Source organism: Euleptes europaea, chromosome 9, assembly GCF_029931775.1.
Source record: "Euleptes europaea isolate rEulEur1 chromosome 9, rEulEur1.hap1, whole genome shotgun sequence".
NCBI classification, from domain to species: Eukaryota; Metazoa; Chordata; class Lepidosauria; order Squamata; family Sphaerodactylidae; genus Euleptes; species Euleptes europaea.
The window spans coordinates 33,146,630-33,171,736 of NC_079320.1; the positions used below are offsets into that span (position 1 = coordinate 33,146,630).

Below are 25,107 nucleotides of genomic sequence, written 5' to 3' on the forward strand. Positions count from 1 at the left end.
GTGTGAACCAACTCCTCCACTGCTACATGATCTGGCGTTTATGTCTGGGACCGCAGAAGAAGTTTTTGCCTGCCAAAATTGCCACTGCTATTTCTGGGGATGCTTGAGAGCCTCTGTGTGGATTTTGACCATGTGAACCTTTCCCTCGTGTGCTGCAGCAAAAAGCTCAAAGTCCTGTGGAACCTTAAAATATAACTACTTCACAACCCTGCTGATGCAGAACAGAAGGAACTGAATGGACTAGTTGACTTTGGATCAACGGGTCTTTCATACCTGTTATTAAAAATGGTTAGTCTTTAAGGTGGCACAGGACATTGTTCATCTTTTGATGACTTTTGACTTTCTTTTGCCACATGAATACAAAATAAATACAGAAAGCATTGTTTTCAATATACAGTCCACTGTAACATGTGTACACTGATCAAGCCTTCTTGAACAGGAAATTCAAAATTCCTAGCACTTACAATTTTTTTCCAGCTGTGTCAGAGAAATACAGCATATATTGTTTTGCTACTAAAAGAAAGAAAAAGTGCTTATTCTGTGTATTAAGTACAAAATACACAAAATAAAATTTCTGAAGCACAGGAAGTTACATGGAGAAGGCAGCCTTAAACTTTTAGGCACATTACAGTAATCAAAGTAACCATACTGCAGTGATCACATTCGTAATTTTCAAGGTGGTTCAACAAGCAAAACATGCTTCAATCCCAGCCCAGTTGACAAATCATTGAAGGCAGAAGCTCATCATTCTATTCATGATGTTATGGAACTGTCCTAGAAAAACAAACAAACAAACCCAACAAATTAAAATATTATATTGCCACAAGATCACCACATATCTGATGAAGCAGCTGGTATAATCACTAATATAAACATTGATCAGTAGAAGTCCTCACACAACTTTCCTTTTGCAATTAGTCCCCCAGGGATTGAACATGAAAAGCAAGTGGATGGAAAAGCAAGTGGATGGAATTAGAGATGACATAGGGCTTGTACGAGGTGATGCTGAAGAAAATTGAAGAAAATAGGATCCTCATACTGAGTTCTCTCCTTCCCCCCTCCCCATAATATAACGTTGTCCAGTGCATTTCCCGCACCTCCATGTCCCATCAACACCTGCCACTGGTGGAAGGAAGGGAATACAGTTGATAATGCAACAGATGTTAGTGGGCCTAAACATTATGGGCAAAGTAATGCTGAAAAGAACTTGGCTCTTGTAAAGCTACACATCTGTTAACCTGTTATAAGAATCACTTTCAGGCAGAGAGATGGTTGCAGTTTGGAAGAAAATTGGGCATTCCCATTTTGTGGGGTATTGATTCTGTGCACAAATATACAGCTACCTTATCTATACACAAACATACCTTTTATTATGTTAAATAAATGAGACATTACATTTGCTTAAACACAGGTTGCTCTTTATAAAATGTTTGTGTACAAAAATGCTCATAGCAGACTTAACCTACATGCAATTATGGCACTCTCTCTCATGCACACTTTGATCTTTCTCTTTGATCAATAGAAGCTGCTGTCTGTATAGCTTTAAAACAGTATCTTAACTTACATCTGCCTCATTTCTTGTTCAGGTCAAATGTCATGTTTTCACCACACATTCTGATCAATTTTTTTTACAGCAAGTAGTGTGAATTTAAATAAACTAGCATTTACAGCTCACAGGCCCAGGCCTATACATGCATTAATAAGCATTTGTTTCTAGGCAAGTAAACATTTTCCACTGTGCACTGTTTGCTCTGAACTACAATTAGCATGTTTCAAAAACAGTTTGTGGGTACAGGTCAGCTCTGCTCAAAACAATGCATTTGGCTAACCTCCAGGTGCAGCCTGGAGATCTCCTGGAATCACATCTGACCCCAGATGGCAGAGATCAGTTTCTCTGGAGGAAATGGCTGCTTTGGAGGGTGGACTCTACCATTATATCCAATTGAGGTCCCTTCCCTCCCCAAACCCTTCCCTCTCCAGCCTCCATCCCAAAATATCCAGGAATTTCCCAACCTGGAGCTGGAAACTAGTTTAAAGAAAAAGAACAAGCTGTCAACCCCCAACTGACTAATGGGGCATTTCAGGTAGGGCATTTCAGGCAGGATATGAGCACAGATGGTTTGCCATTGCCAACTGCATGGCAACGCTGGCCTTCCTTAGGGACTGACGGTGGCCAACCCTGCTTAGCTCCCAAGTTCTGATGAGCTGCACCTAAACTGGGCTACTGAGGTTGCATTTAAATACATTGAAACATGGAAGGCAAACAAATGACTCATGCTAATCATCAGAACTGTTTAAGAACATAGAACACTGTTTGCATGCTGTTATTTAAAATTCTACTTTTAAAAGCAGACCGTTTGTAAGTCCCAATGTCCATCAATGATTTACAAAGTGGTCAAAGGTGATGTGACAGACAAGCATCACACTGCTGCTGAGGAATGGCTGTGGAGGAAGGGGCGGAGTATGCTCTGGGTGTTCTACAGTGGTACTGGAGGAGAAGGTAACGAATGGTCTGTGTGGGCATGGCCTGATCAGCCAACAAAGAGTGCAGGTGATCTGTCAACATCAACCATGACCCAACTCAATGTGGCTATGCAATGCCTCTTGATAAGGGCATGGGTACCCTTCCTCCCTTGGTTGTTGCTCAGAACTTGCACCCCCATTCCTGCCTGCCTCATCCGAAAAAAGCTTACCTTTTATAATGGTGTTTCCTTTTTATAGTTGAAGCTTGGGTCATTTCCCTCAATTTGGAGTTTTAAGGCTTGTTTGAGGCTTAGTTCTGTCTCTGCAGATGGGTAGCCTTCCAAAACCTCCTGGTGCCCCCGATCCTGTACTGTACGTGGGACAGAAACTCTGCCAAGAAACACCTGATTGCTCTGAAGATGGTAATTTGGATTTGTCATTATTCCATTTCTCTTTTTCTGTTCCCCACTTTGTTGGTGGATCAGGAATTGCTGTTGTGATCGGCAGATTTCTTGCTGAGTGGGAGGGACCAAAATTTTGCACTGAGTGTCCGTAGGCATTGATTTAAGTGGAATACTGGCTCCACATTTGGCAACAGGTATCCGTTTATCAAACTGAGTCATTTCATATTCTAGGACTTTTGGTTGAGAAGCTGTGCTCTGTTTCACTTTTTTCCCTGCAGACCCAGATTTGCTAGTGTTTTCTGTTTTCCCTGTTTTGTTTGCTTTTGTTGATTTCAAGCTGGGTTTCACTTGGCTCCACTCAAATTCACTATTTGGTGAACTATGATTCTGACTTAAGGAATGAGTTGTGGAAGAAGGCGAAACAATGGACTGCCTACTTCTACTGCGAGGCAATGAATGCTGCTGTATTTGTTCTGTAAAGGACATGCTATGGAAACTATCGATAGGTACCGTCTGGGCAGTTGCTGTAGATGAGGTGGTGCGAAGAGAAGAGTTTTTTGAGCTTTTCAGGGAATTATTGGATAGAGAAGACTTCTGCCGATCAACTGTAGAATCAGGAGATTCAGAAGGAGAACTAAAAGCATGACCTGGCCCATTTGACAAGCCACGCAAAGCAGGCTGCATATCTCCTCCACCAGTGCTCCCTGAGCTATTTGATTTTATTGTTAAGGATTGCATTTTTGAAGATACTGACTGCAAAGGTTTTTGCTCCATCGTATGGACTGGAGAAGGAGTGCAGCCATTTAGAGTAGAAGCACCATATTTTTCCAATAATTTAATGATCTGTGTATGCCCGTTTTTTGCAGCCACACGCATAGCTGTGCGCCCAAATTGATCTGCATGATTGGGATCAGCACCATGTTCCAGTAATAGTTGCACAACATCAATGTGCCCTTCTTGGGCTGCAATACATAGTGCAGTAGCACCTTGATTACATGTATGATCAACCAGGGCTCCATGCTCAATCAAAAGCTGAACTACCTTGACGTGGCCTTGCCATGCAGCAGACTGCAGAGCCGATCGCTTCTCATTGTCTGCTGCGTTCACATTGGCATGGTATGTTATCAGCATCTGTACCATCTCTACATGGCCCTGCCAGCAGGAAACATGAAGTGCCGTCCTTCCTTCAGCATCACTTGCTTCTACATTTGCACCATTTTCTAAAAAATATTCAGCCATGGTGAGCTGGTTTTCTAAAGCCAAAATGTAAAGCGTTGGCCGGCCATCAGCATCTTTGTAGTTCACATCAGCTCCATGACTGAAGAGCAGCTCAACTATATCTCTATGGCCTTCTAAAGCAGCAACACGGAGACCATTTCTCCCATCATAGCCTCTGTGATCAATGTTAGATTTGTTTTCCAGTAAGGTCTGCACACAATCATAGTGACCTTCCTGGGCTGCCAATATGAAAGCTATCCGCCCATCATTATCAATTTCATTTGTTCGGGCACCTTGTTCTATAAGCGCTTCACATATTAATCTGTGTCCTTCAAAAGCTGCCATGTGCAAAGGTGTCCATCCTGCATCATCTCTATGATTTTCATCTAATCCTCTATCCAGCAGAGTCCGTACTACTTCAACATTACCTTGTGCAGAGGCTATGCTAAGAACTGTCCGTCCTTCACTATCAATGCTATCCACAGCAGCCCCCCAAAACAACAGAGTATTTACAACTGAAGCATGGCCCATTGAAGCCGCAGCAAGAAGGGGTGTGCGGCCATTGTTATCAGTATGATCCACATCTGCTCCACCTTCCAGAAGCAAGTCAACAACATCTACATGCCCTTCGTAGGCGGCAACCAACAATGGAGTCATGCCATCTTTGTCACAATGATCCACCTCAGCACCCCGGTCAATTAAAAGACTCACAACTGAAGCATGTCCCTTACTAGCAGGTACACAGAGAGCGGCAACAGATAGAGCTGTCCTTCCATCCACATCCTCATGGTTTACTTCTGCCCCATGGTCCAGCAGATGCTCCACAATCTCTTTATGACCCATGTATGCTGCAGCAATTAAAGCAGTTCTACCTTCATTATCGGCTTTGTTGACCTCAGCTCCATGTTGCAACAGATTCAGCACAATATCTTCATGGCCTCCCCAGGCTGCTGCTCTCAAGGCTGTACGACTGTCTGCATCAGCACAGTCTACTTTTACTCCAGCATAGAGGAGTGCAGAAACCACCTCAGTGTGCCCACCCCAAGCTGCAGATCTCAGAGCCGTCCAACCATCATGATCCGTGTGATTTATATTAGCACCACAGCCAATCAAACAATTAACAACCTTGGTATGCCCCTGCCGAGCAGCTAAAGTAAGTGCTGTCTGGCCATGTGTATCTTCAACCTCTAAATCTGCTCCTCTGGAAACAAGCAAATTGACGACATCAAGATTGCCACTATATGCAGCATTAGCCAACAGAGTTCTCCCATTTGAATCACACTGGTTTACTGAAGCACCGTTATCTAGCAAGGTTCGAATGGAATCTTCTCTTTCCAAAGCTTGCCGTACAATGCAAGATGTCCGATCATCTCCACTGTTGACATGAGCACCAGCTTTTACAAGCAACTGTAAAACTTCCTGTTCTTTGGGGATTAATGTTGACAAAGAATCTTTGACAGGTGTACCATTCCAGATCATCCACAAAGCCAGCTCGGAGGTCTCCAATTGTAAGTTTGAATTAATTAAATGCAAAGCAAATTCTTGAGCCTCCAGTGGAGTTAAATCTTTAGCTCTGCAGGTGTAACTCATTGCTAGCATTCTGTGTCCCTCTGCTGCATTACACAAATACTTCTGAGTACAGTGCTTTACATCCAGCAACCATTCTGCAAAACTGTAGTGGAAAAGGATCTTTGTGTTTCCAAGCCCGTCAATAAGAACTTTTGACAAAACATCTAGTTTGCGTTGGAAGTCTTCCATAGACAATGCCATGTTTTTGGTCCATACTGCATGAAACAATTCAATGGTAGTTAGGGGCCTACATGCAGCCAGAATTACATTCAGAATAGGCTGGACCTTTGCAAACTGTTTTCTCACAAAAAGCCTCTGACAAAGCCAAAGATAAAGGCCATTGAGTGTTCCAGGAATATCACGGATTTCTCTTAACATGATGAAGTTTTCTACTACACCATCTAAGACACGTTCTAGGTACAGAAAACATCCACTGCTTTTAATGTGAAGCTGATTCAGCATTTCTGCAGTTTCTTTTGTGAGATGCTGTCTCAGAGCTTCTTCTTGATCTAAGCGATGAAGTATATACTGTTGAACATCTTTCACGATATATGCCTTCCGGAGATCATCAAGGCTTATTTTTCGAAAGCCTACAAAAAAGTAAGAGTGGAAAAATTAAGCATTTCAGTAAATTAATTTCATACAGGCTTTAGATGTTAAGTCACAAAAGGTCATCTCTATACAAAATGTGCAAGATGTGATCTGTAAATAAAATACAGGATAGTAAATGTATTACAATATCAGCAAAGGAATAGTGAATAGTATGTTAAACCACAGCTTTCCGAAGTCATGGTTCTCTCTGCCTTCCTCTCCAAAGCATCAGTAGTCTCCACTGTACATTTCAATGGAGAAAACAACTGGGCGGGGAATGTAGCCACCCTTCAATCATTTTTTTTAATTATACCTTGCTCTTCCATAAAGTCAGGATAAGTCTGAAAGAATGGGCCTGAATCAATGACGTTTGTTTTTGCAATGACTGCCCAATAGTTTTAGGTGCCGAGGTGCTTGGTGCAGTCTCCCAACATGACGAATTACTGAATTTACCAAGCAAGAAAGAAATCTTCAGATCGGTTCCCTCAAATGGTATGTCCTGAAATTTACATACAAACATTCTTTCAGGCAGTCTACTTCCCTCTCCCACTCTCAACCATGATCCTTATATGGTGCAATATCTATGCAAGGCTAATACGATGCCAAAAAATGCACACAAGAATGAGCCCCAGAATTTGGTTGGCAGATTCTTGCTGTAACTTGGCTTAATTTTCAGAGAAAATATGATAGTGTATTGGTAAGGAAGCAGCAAAAGGTTAAACAGGCTCCCTCTTTCTCTTCCTCTAATTATCCAGATTAAAAATTAGTTTCTCCCTCAACACAAGAAGTCAGTTTGTAAAGACTAATGAAGCAAATACCTCAAAGGAAGTCAATGGTTTCTGCTCTTTCAGTTTCAATGAAATACTGTTGTAGTTAGACATAACAATGAACCCTCTGGTTTTATGAGAATGGGCCTTGAAATTCCTACGGTCCATGTTCTCCTTTCCCCCTTCCCACAGCTCAGATAATAGAGATTTCCAAGTAAACTCATTTGTTCTCTTGCATATACCAAGGAATCAGGCAGATTTTTCTCTTTTATAAGAAAATTTCTACAATATTTATACTCTGTCTTACCTCTGTGGCTTATATTTCCAAGTTTAAACCACACAGAACACAGTAAAATAACTCACTCTTGGTTGAAAAAGTTTGTATTTAGAAGTTTACATTAAAAAGTGATTGCATCATTGTATATCTTTAAAAGGCTACTGAAATAGAACTGTGTGATCAGTGCAGCATGACTGAAGGAAATGGGGAAAATAACTCTGTTCCCTTAACTAAGTGAGGGGAGAAACAAATTGAAGATGCCATCAGGGCTATCTGGACCAAGTAATGTAGCAAGAATACAGTGCATGATTTGAAGCTGTTGCTGAGCTGAGTTGTCTGACCTTGGAAATACTGTCAGGTTTGGCATTCCTCCCAGAAGCACTTCTTTCAGACTCAGAAAACATACAGGCTACACGTACCTTTTTTGGAAGCAGACTGATTGAAAGAAACAGCAAAATTTCCTAGAGATGCATTTAAAACTCCTTTATCTAGCAACTGCATCATTTTTGTATTCCAATAACTTCAGCTGTCCTGTTTAGCTATTCGCATACAGTTACTGAGAGTCAGCTAATCTCTTAACAACTTTGCGTTTCAAGTCATCAATGGTCAAGGCCTAAATTATATTGGTCACAAGAACTCTTTAAGCTATACACCTAGACAGACAATTGTTTAAAATACAATTTTCCTACTGAGTGATAACATTGGGTTGAGTCATGTTTATTATGTTTACACCACACTAGATCAAAGTGCTGTGATTTCCAATAAAGCTTCTTCAGAGGAATCATGGGCTGGGGGAAGAGTCACGATGGAATGCTTGATTCTTATGGGCAGCACTACTGCAGTGATGCTAGCAATACCATAGATTTTTTTCACATTAGCTGTACAGACATTGCTAGAATTTACAATACCCCAACACAGAGCTGCTTCAGGAAGAATCATGCACTAAGTGTATTCCTTAATCAGGCAACAACATATCACAAAAGGGCAATGACATTGGGTATCACTCCAAAATTCTGACAGATTTCCTATACAAGAAAAATTTATTTTGTTAACTGCAGTCACTCTGCAGGATGGCCCAGAATGAAAAGAAGTTAAAAATATGATCTGAAAAAAAATCTATTTGCATAATGACAGCTTGCGTGGTGTAGTGGTTAAGAGCAGTGGTTTGGAGTGGTGGATTCTGATCTGAAGAACCAGTTTTGATTCCCCACTCCTACACACAAAGCCAGCTGGGTGACCTTGGGCCAGTCACACTGTCTCAGCCCCACCCACTTCACAGGGTATCTGTTGTGGGGAGGGGAAGGAAAGGTGATTGTAAGCCGGTTTGAGTCTCCCTTAAGTGGTAGCGAAAGCCGGCGAAAAAAAACCAACTCTTCTTCTAATACTGCTAATTATGCTAAGGGGACTGATGCTAAAGTGATACCTCAGCATAGTAATCTTAGATAGAAGAATTCTTCTCACACCAACAGTCAACAGGCAGTCATTAAATTCTGAAACTAAGGAGGATTTACCAAAGATTTATAATTTCTCCTAAACCCCTTAGTACTGTATTCACTGCTCCAAGGACAAGATCATAAATCTAATCTGTATCATGAATCACCTATGACAAAATAATTTGTTAACCTACTTTGTGCTGTGGTTACAGAGAAATCCTTCGGATGTGTGAAGCTAACACAAGCAAGATGAAGGTGAGTAAGAGCACAAATGATTAATAGAGCATGGTTTCCAGGATATTGGGCCACAAAGCATTTTGCACTTATTTGGAAATGGAGGAGGAAGAAGGAGGAGGAGTTGGTTTTTACATGCCGACTTTCTCTACTACTTAAGAAAGAATCAAGCCGTCTTACAATCCCCTTCCCTTCCTCTCCCCACAACAGACACCCTGTGAGGTAGGTGAGGCCAAGAGAGCTCTAAGAGAGCTGTGACTAGCCCAAGGTCACTCAGCTGGCTTCATGTATAGGAGTGGGGAAACAAATCCAGTTCACCAGATTAGCCTCTGCCACTCATGTGGAGGAGTGGGGAATCAAACCCGGTTCTCCAGATCAGAGTCCATCGCTCCAAACCACCGCTCTTAACCACTACACCATACTGGCTCTCATTAGGCATTATAATTGGATAATTGTTATTTCCAGAAAAGATGTGAACAGCTAAACCCAACAATATTCACTAGTATTTTGTCAAGGGTCACTCTGGATGCAGGAATTGCTTAGAGGGCCTGTAGCAGATTACTCCACAGCTGATTTAGTGCTGTGGCTCTAGCCTGAAGGGACAAGGTAACTCACAGAAGAGATACTGATCAACAGTACCAACGGGATGTGCCACCACCCCATTGGGATGGATTAACCCATGATGATCCTTGTTGACTTAGAGTCTGATTAACAGACTCTATTTGGCAACCCTAACTGGGTGGACGGATGGCCTAGAAATGTTTTAAATAAATAAATAAGAACAAAGAGCCTGGGAACTGCAACACTCCCTAGGTGGCTGGTAGATGGCACTCATTGTACCTGGGTGCTCCATCAGGAATCATCCTTAAATGCAGCTCAGCCCATAGAAATAAAGCTTTTGTTTACACACACACACACACACACGTTTTCTGCCTCTCATTAACAGATAGCGTGTGTGTGTGTGTGTGTGTGTGTGTGTGTGTATATCTGCTCTATATATATGTGTGTGTACTCTATCAGTTCAACCCTACACAGAGTTCCTTCAGACAAAGCACATTAATTCCAATTTCACAAGGATTACCTTGTGAAGGATCTAGCCATTCTCTTTGTACAAATGGAACCCACTTTTCAACACAGTCTATGTAGACATGAACTCAAAATCAAGAACACATCTTTATAGCTGAACAGATTCAACTGCTTTCTTAAAACGATTGTCAAATCTATTTCTACTTTCAACAAAATCCTGTCTCTGCCATCTACCATATACCAAAGATGGCACTTACATTTGTTCTGAATAAAACAGGGGGAAAAAATCCAGCACTGCAGGAAAGCTCACTCAGTTGCACAGCCAGTCTCACGAATACTTGAACTCAAAGTCAATAGAGCAGCCAGCACAAATTTAAGTCCTACGACCTGGTTTTTGCATTGTTCAGATTTTTTCCTTCATCACATCATTTTCTACCCAATAGGAGTTTCAAAATGGATTTCCTTGATTTATTAAATTGGCTTGCAGCTCTGTAAACAAATCTGCTCCAAATTTACCTCCTGGCACTCACAGAGGTCTTGGGTCATTTAAAGAAGTATTTGGACTACACAGATTTTCTCTGGAGAATGAGTTACCTTGCTCGAATATTATTATAACAATGTTAGCAATACCACTGCACATTATTATCTTAAGCTCTTTGCATCTTAATGCTCTGCCCAATGGAAAATTTCAAACCAACAGTCACACTTTCCCTTCACTCAATAGATCTTAAATACGTAATCTATATGACAGAGCAATAAGCTAGTGTTTTAAGTATGAATAATTTACATTGCCAATCTATGCTGATCTAAGAACTAGGTGCATATTAACATTTTATGCATACCTACTCAAAAGGAACTAATCTCTCAGCAGCAAAATATTAAATTGGCAGACCCAAAACCCCTCCCTTAATAAGGCCCATTGTTCCAGAATGAACACAGTGCCACAGACTGTACACAAAGTATACCATCAGTACTGGAATAAAAGAGAGAATCAGCTAGAATGGGTTCCACAATGAGATTGACTCCTATCTGGGGACAAGTTAGGATGTAAACCTTTGGAATGCTTTGTACTTGCCCAGGCTAACAATCTAAAAAAACCTTCCAAAAACAAAAATACAAACACACATTCAGATGAGACTCTGAAGGCATAAGAACGCTCCTGCAGTGATTAGGCTTGCCAACTGCCTGCCCCGGTGGGCATTTGCTCACTCACCTGCCTGCCACTTCTTATAGTTGCAGCAGGAGGAAAGAAGCACCCCAGAAGTGATGTTGTGCTCAGGCAACACTCTAGGGATCCCCCCAAATCCTGATTTTTTAAAACCTAGAACATCGACTAGAAGGGATGTCTCTTCTGGCCTCAGGTGCAGCCCTATCCAAAAAATGTCCTGGGTGTTGCAAATGCAACCTGGCAACCCTGGCAGAGATCCTTTTAGGTGAAGGTCTGTGCAAGTGTTTTATTGGTACTGGCACCTGTGCAGTTTGATCATGGATGAAGCAGAATGCTACTATGACTCTTGTTCCGATGTAGGTATAGTGAGTACAGACTGTTGTAACAGCCCAATGTTATCTTCTGCACACAAAATCCGCAGAATTTATCACATTTTGATTGAACTGTAATTTAAGATATTTTATCGGTTTCATAATTCAAAGTAACACCCAGTCTGCCAACTCCAAAAGCAAATGGTCACAGTGTTTGAAAACATTAGTGCTAAAACCTGATGTTATCTCAAAACTGAGTGTATTCAGTATGAACTTCTATTCAGTTAAATGTTTTCAATGCATATAAGTATACCAGCAGAGGTTAATATATACTTCTAATCTTTAGTACGAAGGACAGATTCAAAGAGCTACTTTTGATTTACTCAACAGCTTGGTGTGCCCAGTAAGATATCTGGCATTTTCTTTTGAACTGTGGTTTTCATGCAATATAACAAATGGCTTTTGAATGCCCCCTTTGTTTCAAAAGTGGTCAGTCATATAGGCATGGTGTCCAGTAAAGGTTGAGATGACATACACCTTAGTGTTCTAAAGAATGCAAATGTGAAACTGTTGATCTTCTAACTAGCATATGTAACAGTTGCTAAAATCAGTCTCCATACTGGAAGACTGGAAAACAGCAAACGTTACGACGATTTAAAACAAGCGTCCAGAGGCAGATCCAGAAAATTATAGGCCAGCTAGCTTAACATCTGTTCCAGGTGAATTAGTAAAATGTGTTATGAAAGACAGGGACATACATGAACAACATCTGATGAGGAAAAACTCAGCATATTTTCTGCAAAGGGAAGTTCTGCCTTACCAACCTTTATGAGAAAGTTAAAAAGCATGTGGATAAGGGGATAAGCCATTACATATTTGACAAAGACTGATGAGTAAACTCAGCAGTTGTGGATAAGAGGACATGTCTTGTTATGGCTTAAAAATTGGTACAAAATAGGAAACCAAGAGCAGGAATAAATGTCTAGTTCTTGCAATGGAGAGAAGTAAGCAGTGGGGTCCCATAAGAATGGATACTGGGACCAGCACTATTCAATTTGTTCATAAATGATCTGGAATTGGGGGTGAGCAATGTACTGGCCAAGTGTGTGGATGATACCAAATTATTTAGGAAGATCTCTTTGAACTGTGTAGCAATGTGGCAAATGAAGTCTAATACAAGGTGACAAAAATGGGACACAAAATCCTACTATATATAAATGGGTTCTGAACTGCAGAGGCTTAAAGAGAAAAATCTTGGGGTCATAGTTTTTAGCTTGATGAAAATGTCCACTCAATATGCAGCTATGGTGGAAAAAGGCACATTCCACACTTAGATTATTAGGAAAATGAAATAACCAACATAGACGTACTGATTTGGAATAATGTGTATAGGTCTAAGTACTTTTAACTCAAAAATGATATGGTAGAGCTGGAAAAGGTGCAGAAGAGAGCAAACAAGATGTTTAAGGAATTGGAACACCTTTCTTATGAGGCATAGTTAGAGAATCTGGGACTTCAATATAGAAAAAAAAGCGGGGGGGACATGACCCTCAATGAGGGCTCAACAGCCCTAGTTTAAATGAAACCTCCAGAACAAGAAAACCTCTGAACACCAGGGCCAGGAAGAAACATCAGGGGAAGGCCTTGAACTTTGTATTCTATATGTTGGCCCTCTGGGGCAGCTGACTGATCTTTTGGGGGAAGGGCCCAACGAAATTGCAACAACAGTTTTTTTAAACACATCAGCCAAATATGATAAAGTACAGGATGGTATATTTATAGAGCCTTAGAAAAACATTAATATTAATATTTGAGCCACTTGTCAGGACTTAATTTTTCCATTGGAAAGAATAGGAAATAATATATTCTTGACCTTAAGACATTCTATTGGTGGGAAAAAAACAAAAACAAGCAAACAAAAAAACCCTCAGCCTTGGAGATGTGCCAGTTAGATCAGACACACATTAGTGGAAAAATTATGCTGTTTCAAAGTTATATTCACAAAAATGTTTACCACTTATGAAATAATACAATTTCTTGAGTTTCAGTCATTGTCAAAACTGAATTGCAAAGTTTTGCACCTTCTTTTATGGAGGGATTTAACTTGGAAAATTGAATTGTTGTAACCATCCTGTTTATTACAGTAGGCAACCACCACAAACTATTCAACTTCATTTGAAATTGTAATTAGCTTTCTTTTCTGTGCAGATTAGATATATTACTCTTCAAACAATGTTGCCGCCTATTTTCCTCTTTGTTCTTTGTGTTCTCAATTTGATCTTCCAGTTTACCTGCTTATCTCATGCCATTGTTTGAAACTAACAATGAAGCTTGCTTGAGCAAATTTTATGTTATGATTCTTGAGGAAACAAATTTAGATGCAATTTGAGCTAGACTAGCTACATCTGCCCACTCTCTTTAATTATGATGGAAACAGAAATATACTTGTGTTTCTGAAATTATATATTTTTTCATTCGTTTTTATGCTTTGCAGCCCCTTGCCATGGAGACAGATTTCAAACATACAAAGCTTCTTGATGGTCCATCTTGTTCTGTACTCTGTCTGGCTAGAGTTGCCAACCTCCAGGTACTAGCTGGAGAGCTCCTGCTTTTACAACTGATCTCCAGATGATAGAGATCAGTTCAGCTGGAGAAAATGGCCGCTTTGGCAATTACGCTCTGTGGCATTGAAGTCCCAAAGCCTGCCCTCCTCAGGCTCCGCCCCAACAACCTCCCGCCGGTGGCAAAGAAGGACCTGGCAACCCTAGACTGGTGGCACCTACCCAAGGCCTCAAACCAATAAAGCAGGGATGGGGAACCTCAGGCCCAGGGGCCGTATGCAGCCCCCGAGGACATTTTTGTGGCCCTTGGGAGCTCCGGGGCCCTGCCGCGAAGGCGCGGTGCTGGGCAGCCATCCCTGAGGGTGTTCCTGGGACCACGGCTTGCAGGGGCGCTGTGGCGCCCTTTGGACCTCCTCTCGCTGACTGACAGCTGTTGGTCAGTGAGAGGAGGGGGAGGGACGCTTTCCCCAAGGCTGCAACCTATAGCCGCAGCGTGCAGGAACGCCGGGGCACACTGTAAGCCCCTCTTGCTGCCTGTCGGCTGTTGAGCAGCAAGGGGGGGGGGAAGAGGCCCACGGCTCCCGGCGGCAGAGCATGCGTGCAGGAGCCGATCAGGCTTCGGGGGGCCTTTTGTGGACTCGGGGGGGAGGGCATGGAGCCTGGGGCCAGATCGCATGGGGCCGGCATGTGTGTGTGTGTGTGTGTGTGTGTGTGTTGGGGGGAGGCTTTTCTCTCTCCCTCTCTTTCTTTGTCTGTCTCCCTCCGTCCTTTTCTTTCTCCCCCTCTTTCCATTTCTTTCTCCCTCTCTCCCTTTTCCTCTTTCTCTGTTTTCCTTCCTTCCTCCCTTTCCGATCAACCGCGGGCTGCGCCCCCCCGGCGCCTTGTTTGCTCGGGCCCACCACTGGCTGCCCTCCCACCTGGAAGGGAGGAGTGGGGGAGCCCTCCAGGCCTTCTCTGCGTGGCCTCCCCTGGGGTTGCCAACCTCCAGGTGGTGGCCAGAGACCTGGCAACCCTAACCTCTCCCCCCCACCGGGAGATCTACACCTGGTATGGCCCCCGGCAGGAAAAAGGTTCCCCAACCCTGCAATAAAGGAACTGAATCCATGGTTGTCTGCATGTAAAGCATGCACTTTTCCAACAGCCTCTCTCATTTCTGCTCCACTGAACGATTAAATTTGAAGACTGACCAGAAAAGTCCAGCACCCAGCAGAAACTAGGAATTGCATCCTGAAAGTAGTAATGTGTGCTTACTGTGCAGAAAAAGTCCATAAACAAAATGGTGCACTATACCCTTTTCCTACAAAGCAAATGGTGCCAGAGACTCTCAGCCAGGTGACTCAAGTCATACACTTTACTCCGGTAATAATTCTAGCTGTGATTTCTCTTCTTTTGGTTAGAATCCAACCATTCTGAACATGTGTGACTAAAATTGGAACCCTATCCCATATAGGACATTGACATTAGTTTCTCTTCTATCTTACTAAAATGTTCAAACTAGAATGTGGAATCATATTGGTTTTCTCCACAGAAGCAACAATTTGTGGGCCCCATCAGCTCATAATCGATGCCTTCTATAATTTCCAGTCAATACCAGTAATTTTAACCCAAAGTGAATTACCCTTCACTTCGTACTACTGAATTTCATTTCATTTATGCCACACCATAAATCTTGCAGTCTATCCTACATAGTCTTCTGATCTTTTTCTACATTAACACATTATAACCTTCATGTGAATGATCTTACTTCTACTCCCCTAAGTAACAAAATTGGTCCAAGATCTATGTAAGTCTACTTACTCTGTCAAACGTAGAAGTCTTCTTTTTAGCTGAATGACAAAGAATAGTACTAGGTTCTTACTGCCTTGGGCATGAGATATCATGAGGCAACAGACTCTGAATTCACTTCAGTTCAGCCTAGCTTGATTAGGCAGGTGTTCAACTTTGCTTGGTTAGAGGATGATGTAGACATCATCCTGAAGCTATAAGAGTTCAAAGCAAAGAGATCCTTGGAAACAATCAGGGCCTCTCAAATGGCTTTGTTGTACATCTAAAAGATAAGTGAGCATGTAAACAATAGCAGAGGGGTTATCTCTCCTGAGGTGGAGTCCACAATTACACTGGGGCTGGTGAATGACCCAAGAGAGTCTGTAAGAAACACTCAGGAATTCCTTGTTTATATAAGTAGCTTTTGTGCTGGGTGTGTGATGCTTACCCTGGAGATTGCCTTGTTTACAAACCTCCTTCCCAGGCAGCTGTATAACAAAGTGCTTTAGAATGGGAATAGCCCTCATAACTTGACCAAAAACACAAGCAGGGTTGGAAATTGTTCTTGGTCAAAGACATCTTTCAGCAGTGTTTCTGGATCATTTCAGATTTTTGTCCAGAACTCTTGCACTGGGGGAAGGGACAGTTAATCTTTCCATGCTCAGTTGCAGAATAGCTCACCCCTTTTCCCCACTGGCAACGCTAATGGAAAACAGCCTATAATTCATCTGGGCCAAATGAGTGTCAGGGTGAAAGATGGCCTATAAATGAAGTAAATATGGAATGTCCCCCACCTGACATTCTGCTACTGGAGAAGAGTGCATACAGCAAACCACCCCTGACTGGTAACAGCAACACTAAAACAGAGGATCCCTGACCCATTCATGATTAAATGAAAGGCTGGACATCTAGGCTAGAAACTGCTATAATGACCTCCAACCCCCCGCCCCCAAAAACCCCAGCTGGCACCAAAATCAGCACTCTAAGCAAATTTAAATTCCTATATATTTCCATACTGCCATACACCATCATGTTCTATGTATGGTGGCGGAAAGTGCTGTCATGGTGTTTTCAAATCACAGATGACTTATAGCGAACCAGCAGGGTTTTCAAGGCAAGAGACAAACAGAGTTAGTTTGCTATTGCCTGCCTCTGCATAGCAACCCTGAACTTCACTGGCAGTCTCCCATCTGAATACTAACCAGGGTTGACCTTGCTTAGCTTCTGAGAACTGACAAAATCATGCTAGCCTGGGCCATCCAGTCTAGCCCTGTGTAGAAGGCCTCAATTCAATTCAAGTGTGCATACAAGAATTCACTTGTCAGGCAATACTCCCTTTCACACAGGAATGTCCCTTTTATGTCTCAACACTGCTTCCACACCTCATCTTTGCCACATGATAAACCTGCACATCAGTTCCGTAGTCATGCAAGGCTCCTATTAGATCAGTTGGCTAACTGTGCCACCCTAAGCATGTCTATTGATGGGATACAAGCATGTCTACTGAAAATCCTACTCTTGGCTAGTCAATGGGGCTTACTACCAGGAAAGTGTTATTTATTAGGATTGTTCAGTAAGTCACATTCAGCACATTCCTGACTTCTAAGGATGAAAGTCCTCAGGAGGCCAGGAAGAGCTGCGCCATTGTGGCGGCCCCCCACGCCAGCATCCAGGCTACTTACGCTGCTGTAAGTGGCCGCAATGCCAGAAGGGAGGCCCGGATACCGGTCTCCCGGCGCTGCCATGGCAGTGTCAGCCCGGGACGCCATATAAAGGCCTGCGTTGGTGTTCTGGGGGGCATTTTGGCAACCTGGGGGGAGGGTGTTCCCGGGGCATTCTGGGGTAGGCTGCCTGTGGGCATCCTCCTGTCCCCTTTTGCCCTGGGTATGCCGGCAGGGAGAAGAGCGAGGCTGCACCTGCCCAGGAATGGGCTGTTGATGTCCATACAGCTGCCTCACATTGTGAAAAGGCTTTTAGAATAGCTGTGCTATATGGCATGACACTATACAAAATCCTCTAGCAGAATGTCGGGTCTTTCTAGTCTGTATTCTGCTGTCTGTGTATATGCAATATTGTTTCACAATTTGAGCAGCTAAGAACGTTTACTGTAAATTGCTAACATTTCTATAACAACAGACTTTAATATCTGCCTATTATGTCATAAGCAATTAAATTGGCCTTGGAAAAAATTAGCACCGAAGTATCTAAACGTAATTTTACATTTATTTTTCAAAATCAAAAGAAGCATTAGTGACAGAAAATCTTCTCTTTAAAATGATTAAAAAATAAATGTAACTGCTAAAAATGTGTTGGAAAAACATTGAAAAGGACTTGATAAGCACCACTACCATGAAAAAATACCTTCCAGTATGTTAGATTATTGGAGATACTCAGATTTGTGGCATAGGTGGTGTTTTCATGCCTTCTTGAACAACATATAATTATTTTTAACAGTCAAGGACAACATGAATTTCTTAATGCTCATTTCAAGGAACATTACAAAATGCAACAGGTGCCAAATGTAGCTTCTCATACTTAAATCATAAAATGTGCTGGAAGAGAAACATTTTTTCAAAAAGTAAGGAAAATCCAGCCAAAAACAGACACCACTGAATCCTACTGATGGGATACAAGAACACATGGGTGGGTCTTTACAATGCCTAACTGTGGCCAGGGCCAATGTTATTAATCATTGCTGTAGAAATGTTAAACGATGCTTCACTCTGAACTGCACTGCATCTCAGAGGACCATTATGCGGTAACATTTCTTCTGTTTGCAGTTGTTACTATTTTTTAGTCCTGGAAGTGCTACAACTCCACTGGACCCAACAGTACATGATTTTCCTACCCCATGCAGCTGGGCAATCAGTCCACTTAATTCACACCTGGTTGTTTTTTCCTTCAAAACTCACTGCCACCATCACAAAGTGCTGACTGAACACTTGGATTATGATTCGGTTCAATACAATACAGATCAAAAGAAGTTGTGGCTGTAAACAGCAAGCACAGATCCATCACAGATAACCCTGGTTTGGAACTTCTCCTTCTGGTGTGAACTGAAAGTCAAGGTAGTGATAGCTTTAAGAAGATGGGTTCTCATTTTACTTCTTCTATTTGAGTACATACGAAGCCACTAATATCTGAAACAGTTTTTTTACCTTACTGTCTGCCTTGACTGGTAGCACTCTTTGAGGTTTCCAGCATGAAAAATATGTGCTCTATAAGCAAGCCACTGTTTTCCCCTCGGTACAGGTCAGAACGAACGCCAGACCAAACCTGATGCAGGCTTGTGTATTTTTCCATGCTTGACCCCTGAAAACTACATGCAAGTGCAGACCCAACCCTTTTATGATCACTGTTCATGTGTACTAAGGAGATAGTGCCAAAGACCCTACATGTGCCTCCATTCAAAAATTTCCTGACTTTCAGGAACTGACAACAGTTACATTTAGCAAAAGTTATCCACAGACTCAAAATCCCAGTTCTAAGCAATTTCACTCCGAACAGCCGCAGGCCTCACTGTGACATCATATCATGACAGAAAATGGTAGCTATATGCCTGAAAAGTCCCAAAGAGTGCATCAGAGACCAAGGAAGAAATTACAAAAATGAAGAGCTAAGAAATGGGGGCGATCTTAAGGCTAAATATACATTCACCTATCATACCTTTTATTGTAACTGCATTTTTGTTTCAATGATTGTTTTAACACAGGCACAGGCTGGAAATCCAGTCTTTATGCTACTCTACACTGAAGGGGGAAAGAAATCCCAGGAACAAAAGGAGCAGAGTGATGAAATGATCTCACAATTCAGCAAAGACTGGATCAACAAGTTGTAGAGGATTCTTGACAGTCTTTGCCAACAGTATACTCCCAGGACCAAATAAAGCTACACCCTTGCAATGAGCTTGCAAAACGTAATATCTGTTCCCAGAAAAACAAGATGATAAATCTCGATTTTCAGATGGAAAAAAAATCCCCCAAATTTACAGGGAGATTTGTTTGAATGTATGCCAGCTTGCAGGGGAGTTAACTCTTCACTGTAATCAGGTCACATATATCCTTTCAAGGTCACTGGGGGAAGACAGCACACAGATGTTATCTATGTCCTGTGTTACACAGATCCCTGTAGTTACCTGTATACAATATGTTGTCTAAGTAAAGGGCATCAAAATTTAGATGCTAGAGAATTTTTCAAAAATCCTTACTTCTTGCTAAAACTTTCAAGACAATCCAAGGGAGAAATTAAACAGCTAACACTTTATCATAATTTGTACTCACCAGTAAACATTTTAGTAACAGCTTTGCTCTGTTTCCGGGCAGAACACAGGAGCAGCAGCCATGGAGGAAAAAACTCATAGTGACTAGCTAGAAGCTCAGCTATGGTTCCAGATAGGCTTGCAGATGTCTGGTCACCTTCTGCAATGTTACAGCCCTCATCCACTGAATCTATGAGGAGGAAGAGACTGTGTGGGGGAGGCTTGGCGCCCAGAAGGGGAAGTAGAATACACCTGTAAAAAAAGCAGACATAAATATGCGTATATATATATATATATACATATATATTCATACATTGAATTGGTACAGGCCATTCATGCAAAACTGCTTACAGAGAGAGGGAGAGAAGAGGGGGAGAGGGAAGAGAAATTCAGGACACTAGCTCATTTGAAATTGCCAGTTATGTATTGAGCTAATCAAATATTTAGTCCCTGCCTTTCCTATGTGGCTCAAGGTGGCTTAAAGTTCCAAAAATTAAAAACAGACAAAATATAGTAAAACACCATTTAAATCCTCACAAAGAAAATGCCTGCAGCTTAAACACCCTCATAAATAAAATGGCCTCACACTGCCTCCAAAAAACCCTTCTAAGGACAGCGCTCTCCCTCATCCAAAGGGAGCCCTTTCTACAAGGTAGAAGGAAAGAAATGGTTGCCAGTAGACAGCAAGCAGGTCACTTTAAATTGGGGAACTACTACTAGGTGCCAACCAGAAGACCATCATTGGTGCACAGGGAATATGGAGAAGTTCACTGTACTTTTCAGAAAATGCTTTGCTCAGGTACGGTATTGTCAGTCTGCTGACAACTCGTTTATTATATGCAGAGCACAATACAGTATGTGCTTATACAGCACACAAACATGTATAGAGAGATGGTTTTAAGGTGGCTCAGTCCAAAAGTCCAAAACTCCAAACTGGATGGTACCCTTCTAACCCACTGACTTCAATGAGTTTAGAAAGGTGAACCTCCCTTTAGGAATTCACTTTTTTGAGTATTGAAGCTCAAGTTACAAAGTGCCTTATTATATACATCCTCGGATATGATAATTTTACCTTAGGAAAACATCACATGAAGCTACCTTAAATTAGTCAGATCAATTGCCAATCTTGATCAGTATTACCCTCTCTGACAGGCACTGTTTCTCTAGAGTCTCAGATCAAGAAGGTCTTCTACAACACCTACTACCCAGTCCTTTTAAACTGGAGATGCCAGAAGACTGAACTTGGGACTTTTGATGAGCAAAGCAGATGTTCTACCTCTGAGCCACTTGCCAATTCCCTCTGAATATTAATTTTAAAGCCTCATAAAAGTAATAAGGTCTACAAAAAACAAAACATGTGCAATTAATGCATTAAACAAGTGTGCTTTGCCAAATACGAGAAAGGTTCATGAGATAAGCTGGAATTTTGGATAAATTAATTCTTCCCTACTAAATAATCACTTATGCAAACTGCTGATTATCCAAGCCTGGCTACTGGGATACTCAGACTACGTGTGTGTGTGTTAAGTGCCGTCAAGTCGCTTCCGACTCATGGCGACCCTATGAATGAAAGTCCTCCAAAATGTCCTATCTTTGACAGCCTTGCTCAGATCTTGCAAATTGAGGGTTGTGGCTTCCTTTATTGAGTCAGTCCATCTCTTGTTGGGTCTTCCTCTTTTCCTGCTGCCCTCAACTTTGCTTAGCATGACTGTCTTTTCCAGTGACTCTTGTCGTCTCATGATGTGACCAAAATACGATAGCCTCAGTTTAGTCATTTTAGCTTCTAGGGTCAGTTCAGGCTTGATTTGATCTATAACCCACTGATTTGTTTTTTTGGCAGTCCATGGAATCCGTAACACTCTCCTCCAACACCACATTTCAAAGGAAATCTCAGGCTATAATGCTATATTATTACAATTAAGTGCAAAAGTTTCTTCAATGTGACTTGCATTGTCATCATATGAGACATGATTCACTAACTACTAACTACTCAAATGACCAATCAGATCAACTTCCAAAATATTGCTCTACTATAATGACATTTTTTACACTTCATATGTTCAATTCATCATAAAAGAAATACTTTCCCCCTTCAGTATAAGAAACTACAGATGCATACTGAAGTAAAAAAGGTGTCTATTTATCATATCTAATCTTTGAAGTACTGGAGGATTTTTGCAATTCCAAAATCAAAGTTCACTAGCTGTCAAAAACATTCCATGCAAGATCACCACAATTCACGTTTGGCACAATTAAACCTTGTCAGTGACTTGTGATTTAGATTTTTAAACACAAATTGAATTCCATCCGAAAAAATGAATGCATTCCAGTAACCATCAAGTCCCCAAGGTTAGAGCATTATGCGTTACAACAGGAGAAAATTGCACAGTAAAACAGCTCCTTTAAGTCTTTATTTCAGTGCATCCAGAAAGCCATTTGCTAACTCACAACTGCATCATGACCTCAGGCCTATTCAGCAGATTCTTCAAGAAGGCAACTGTTCTTGCAATGAAACAGCCATGCCTAAGAAATAATCCCTTTATTTTCAAAATGTTATCTTGGTTCCAAGCAAGAATAAGCTGAGGCTCTCCACCTCTTGCATCAAGTATGTTTCATATCTCTTGAGAAGTCCCAATCTTCCTCAAGACAAGGCATTGGAAAATATCGTATATACTCGCGTATAAGCCGAGTTTTTCAGCCCAAAAAAAAGGGCTGAAAAAAGCCAACTCGGCTTATACGCGGGTCAATACGGTAGGCGAGGGGAGGGGGGAGGAGGGAGGAGGGTGGAGGGATAGAGGGAGGGGGGAACTTACCGCCGCTGCCGCCGCCATCCCGCACGCCTTCTCTGCGGCCTGGGAGAGGCCTGCAGGGCCTGCCTGAGTGCAGGCAGGCCCCGCCCCCCCCACGCCTTCTCTGCGGCCTGGGAGAGGCCTGCAGGGCCTGCCTGCGCTCAGGCAGGGCCCCGCTGCCGCCTCCGGCCTGCGTGCCTTCCCTGCCGCCACCTCCAGCTGATCAGCGGGCCTCGTCTTCCCGGTGAGTAAGGGGTTCAGGGGCTCTTCTCCCTCCCCCCTAGGGTGGCGCTGGGGTCAGGGTGGGTGTGGAGTGCCCGGGAGGGGGTGGCACTGGGGTCGGGGTGGGTCTGGAGGGCCCGGGAGGCCGGGAGGGCGGGCGACCTGGGGCAGGGGCATTGTGTAAGCCGACCCTCGGCTTATACACGGGTGCCTAATTTTTCCCCATTTTGGGGGTAAAATTAGGCACCTCGGCTTATACGCGGGTCGGCTTATACATGAGTATATACGGTAGCTGACAACACTTTTAGTAATTAAATAATCATGATCACTACCAAAAGAAAAAGAGGAGCTACAAATAAGATGCCAACCATACTTTCAAGTGGGAAATGGATTTGTAGCATAACAATGAATGGATTTCAGAGAGCATCTGGGAGCTCTGCATCTCCATACAACACTGGCTTACTTCCAAAATTAGCTGTGCTTTGAAAACTCAGTGCTTTGAAACCTAGCATCTACATTCCTAGTTTGTTCCATTTTCTTTAACTACCCATCCTGTTGGAAATTCTCTCCAGGCACTCACCGACGCCCTTCCCCTGAATCAACCCTAATGCATTTATCAGGAAAGCCTCCAAATGTTAAATAATACATTATTTAAATATGTCATAGATTTGTTCCTTTCTAAATTTATGGAGCTAAACATTTGTAAGGACGCCTCTGTGAGAACCCACCAAGGCTTCACAGGGGTAAAGTCTGCACAGAGCATGGTCTAATGATACAGCAAGCTGGGAAGTTTTGGAGAAGCAACTGAGCCATGTGTTTATCTACCCACATTCATACTTGTACAACAATTTGTGATAAAATTCTCATGGCTGCACCAGAGGACAATTGAGGTTGAACTGCAAACTTGTACCTCCCCATGTAGTTCCTAATTTTTCCAGCAACAGTTTTTGAATTCACAAATATTTTCACTAAAGACAAAGTTTTTTAACTAAGATCACAATGAGCATGCAGGATCAAGGGTTGGAAAGTTCAGATTCACAAGATTTATACATGCCTCTGCATACTCGATTATTTTCCTTTTTGAACCTACACCATACAACAAACAAGGAACACGTCACACAAAACTGAGAAGGCTCTCATGTGATGAAGATGCACTCTTGCAGTAGAAAAAATTCTCCTTGAGATATATAAAAAGAGACAACAAACAACAGAAAAACAAAGACTTCTACAGGCAAAAACTTCCAGAAAGGTCATAATAATTCTTCATAATAAGTTTTAAGTAACAATACTGCCAATAAATTGGCCCCAATCCCCCTGTTTTCTAGTAGATATATCATCTATCAACTTGAAAGATGCCAAATTAATTTAAGTACTTATAACTGAGAAGTTACTAGTTACCTACTAGAACTGCTGTGCCCAATAATATCAAAGAAACTCCCATTTCTTCCTTGGCAGCCTCAGACTGGTGGTATGGTCACCATTCCATACACATTCTATCCCTACGTTTCTTTTGTATTCTCAATTCTCCAGTGTTGGGACAAATACAAATATGTTTTAGTTCCCAAAATAATAACCTTCTACTTTGCCACTACTGAGTTACATTCCATTACCATTACACTACTTCATGAGATCATTCCAAGCATCCAGCTATTTTCCAATCTCTGTACACTAACAATCTCTTTACATTAACGACTATTAACAGGCTCATCTGCAGATATCAGTAGCATCCTATTTTCTATACCAATGTCAATAATAAAATATAGAATGATATAGAGTCAAGGACTTATGTGTGTGTGTGTTAAGTGCCGTCAAGTCGCTTCCTACTCATGATGACCCTATGAATGAAAGTCCTCCAAAATGTCCTATCTTTGACAGCCTTGCTCATATCTTGCAAACTGAAGGCGGTGGCTTCCTTTATTGAGTCAATCCATCTCTTGTTGGGTCTTCCTCTTTTCCTGCTGCCCTCAACTTTTCCTAGCATGACTGTCTTTTCCAGTGACTCTTGTCGTCTCATGATGTGACCAAAATACGATAGCCTCAGTTTAGTCATTT

General features: G+C 42.0%; 1 protein-coding gene across 2 annotated transcripts in view; it reads right to left on the reverse strand.

The window, feature by feature from the left end:
- Positions 1 to 337: 337 nt before the first annotated feature.
- The window catches only part of ANKRD50 (ankyrin repeat domain containing 50), a 52,599-nt gene continuing 27,829 nt past the window's right edge, over positions 338 to 25,107 (reverse strand). Inside the window, exons 2-4 of one of the 2 annotated variants that reach the window (XM_056855359.1) lie at positions 20,067 to 20,296; positions 2,694 to 6,244; positions 338 to 774 (exon numbers count right to left, since the gene is read on the reverse strand). In XM_056855359.1, the coding sequence (XP_056711337.1) occupies positions 2,697 to 6,244; positions 20,067 to 20,296 (3,778 nt within the window). In that variant the 3' untranslated portion in view covers positions 338 to 774; positions 2,694 to 2,696. Of the gene's footprint in view, positions 775 to 2,693; positions 6,245 to 8,916; positions 8,947 to 20,066; positions 20,297 to 25,107 lie in introns of those variants that run through there. The other variant, XM_056855360.1, reaches the window with a different exon arrangement.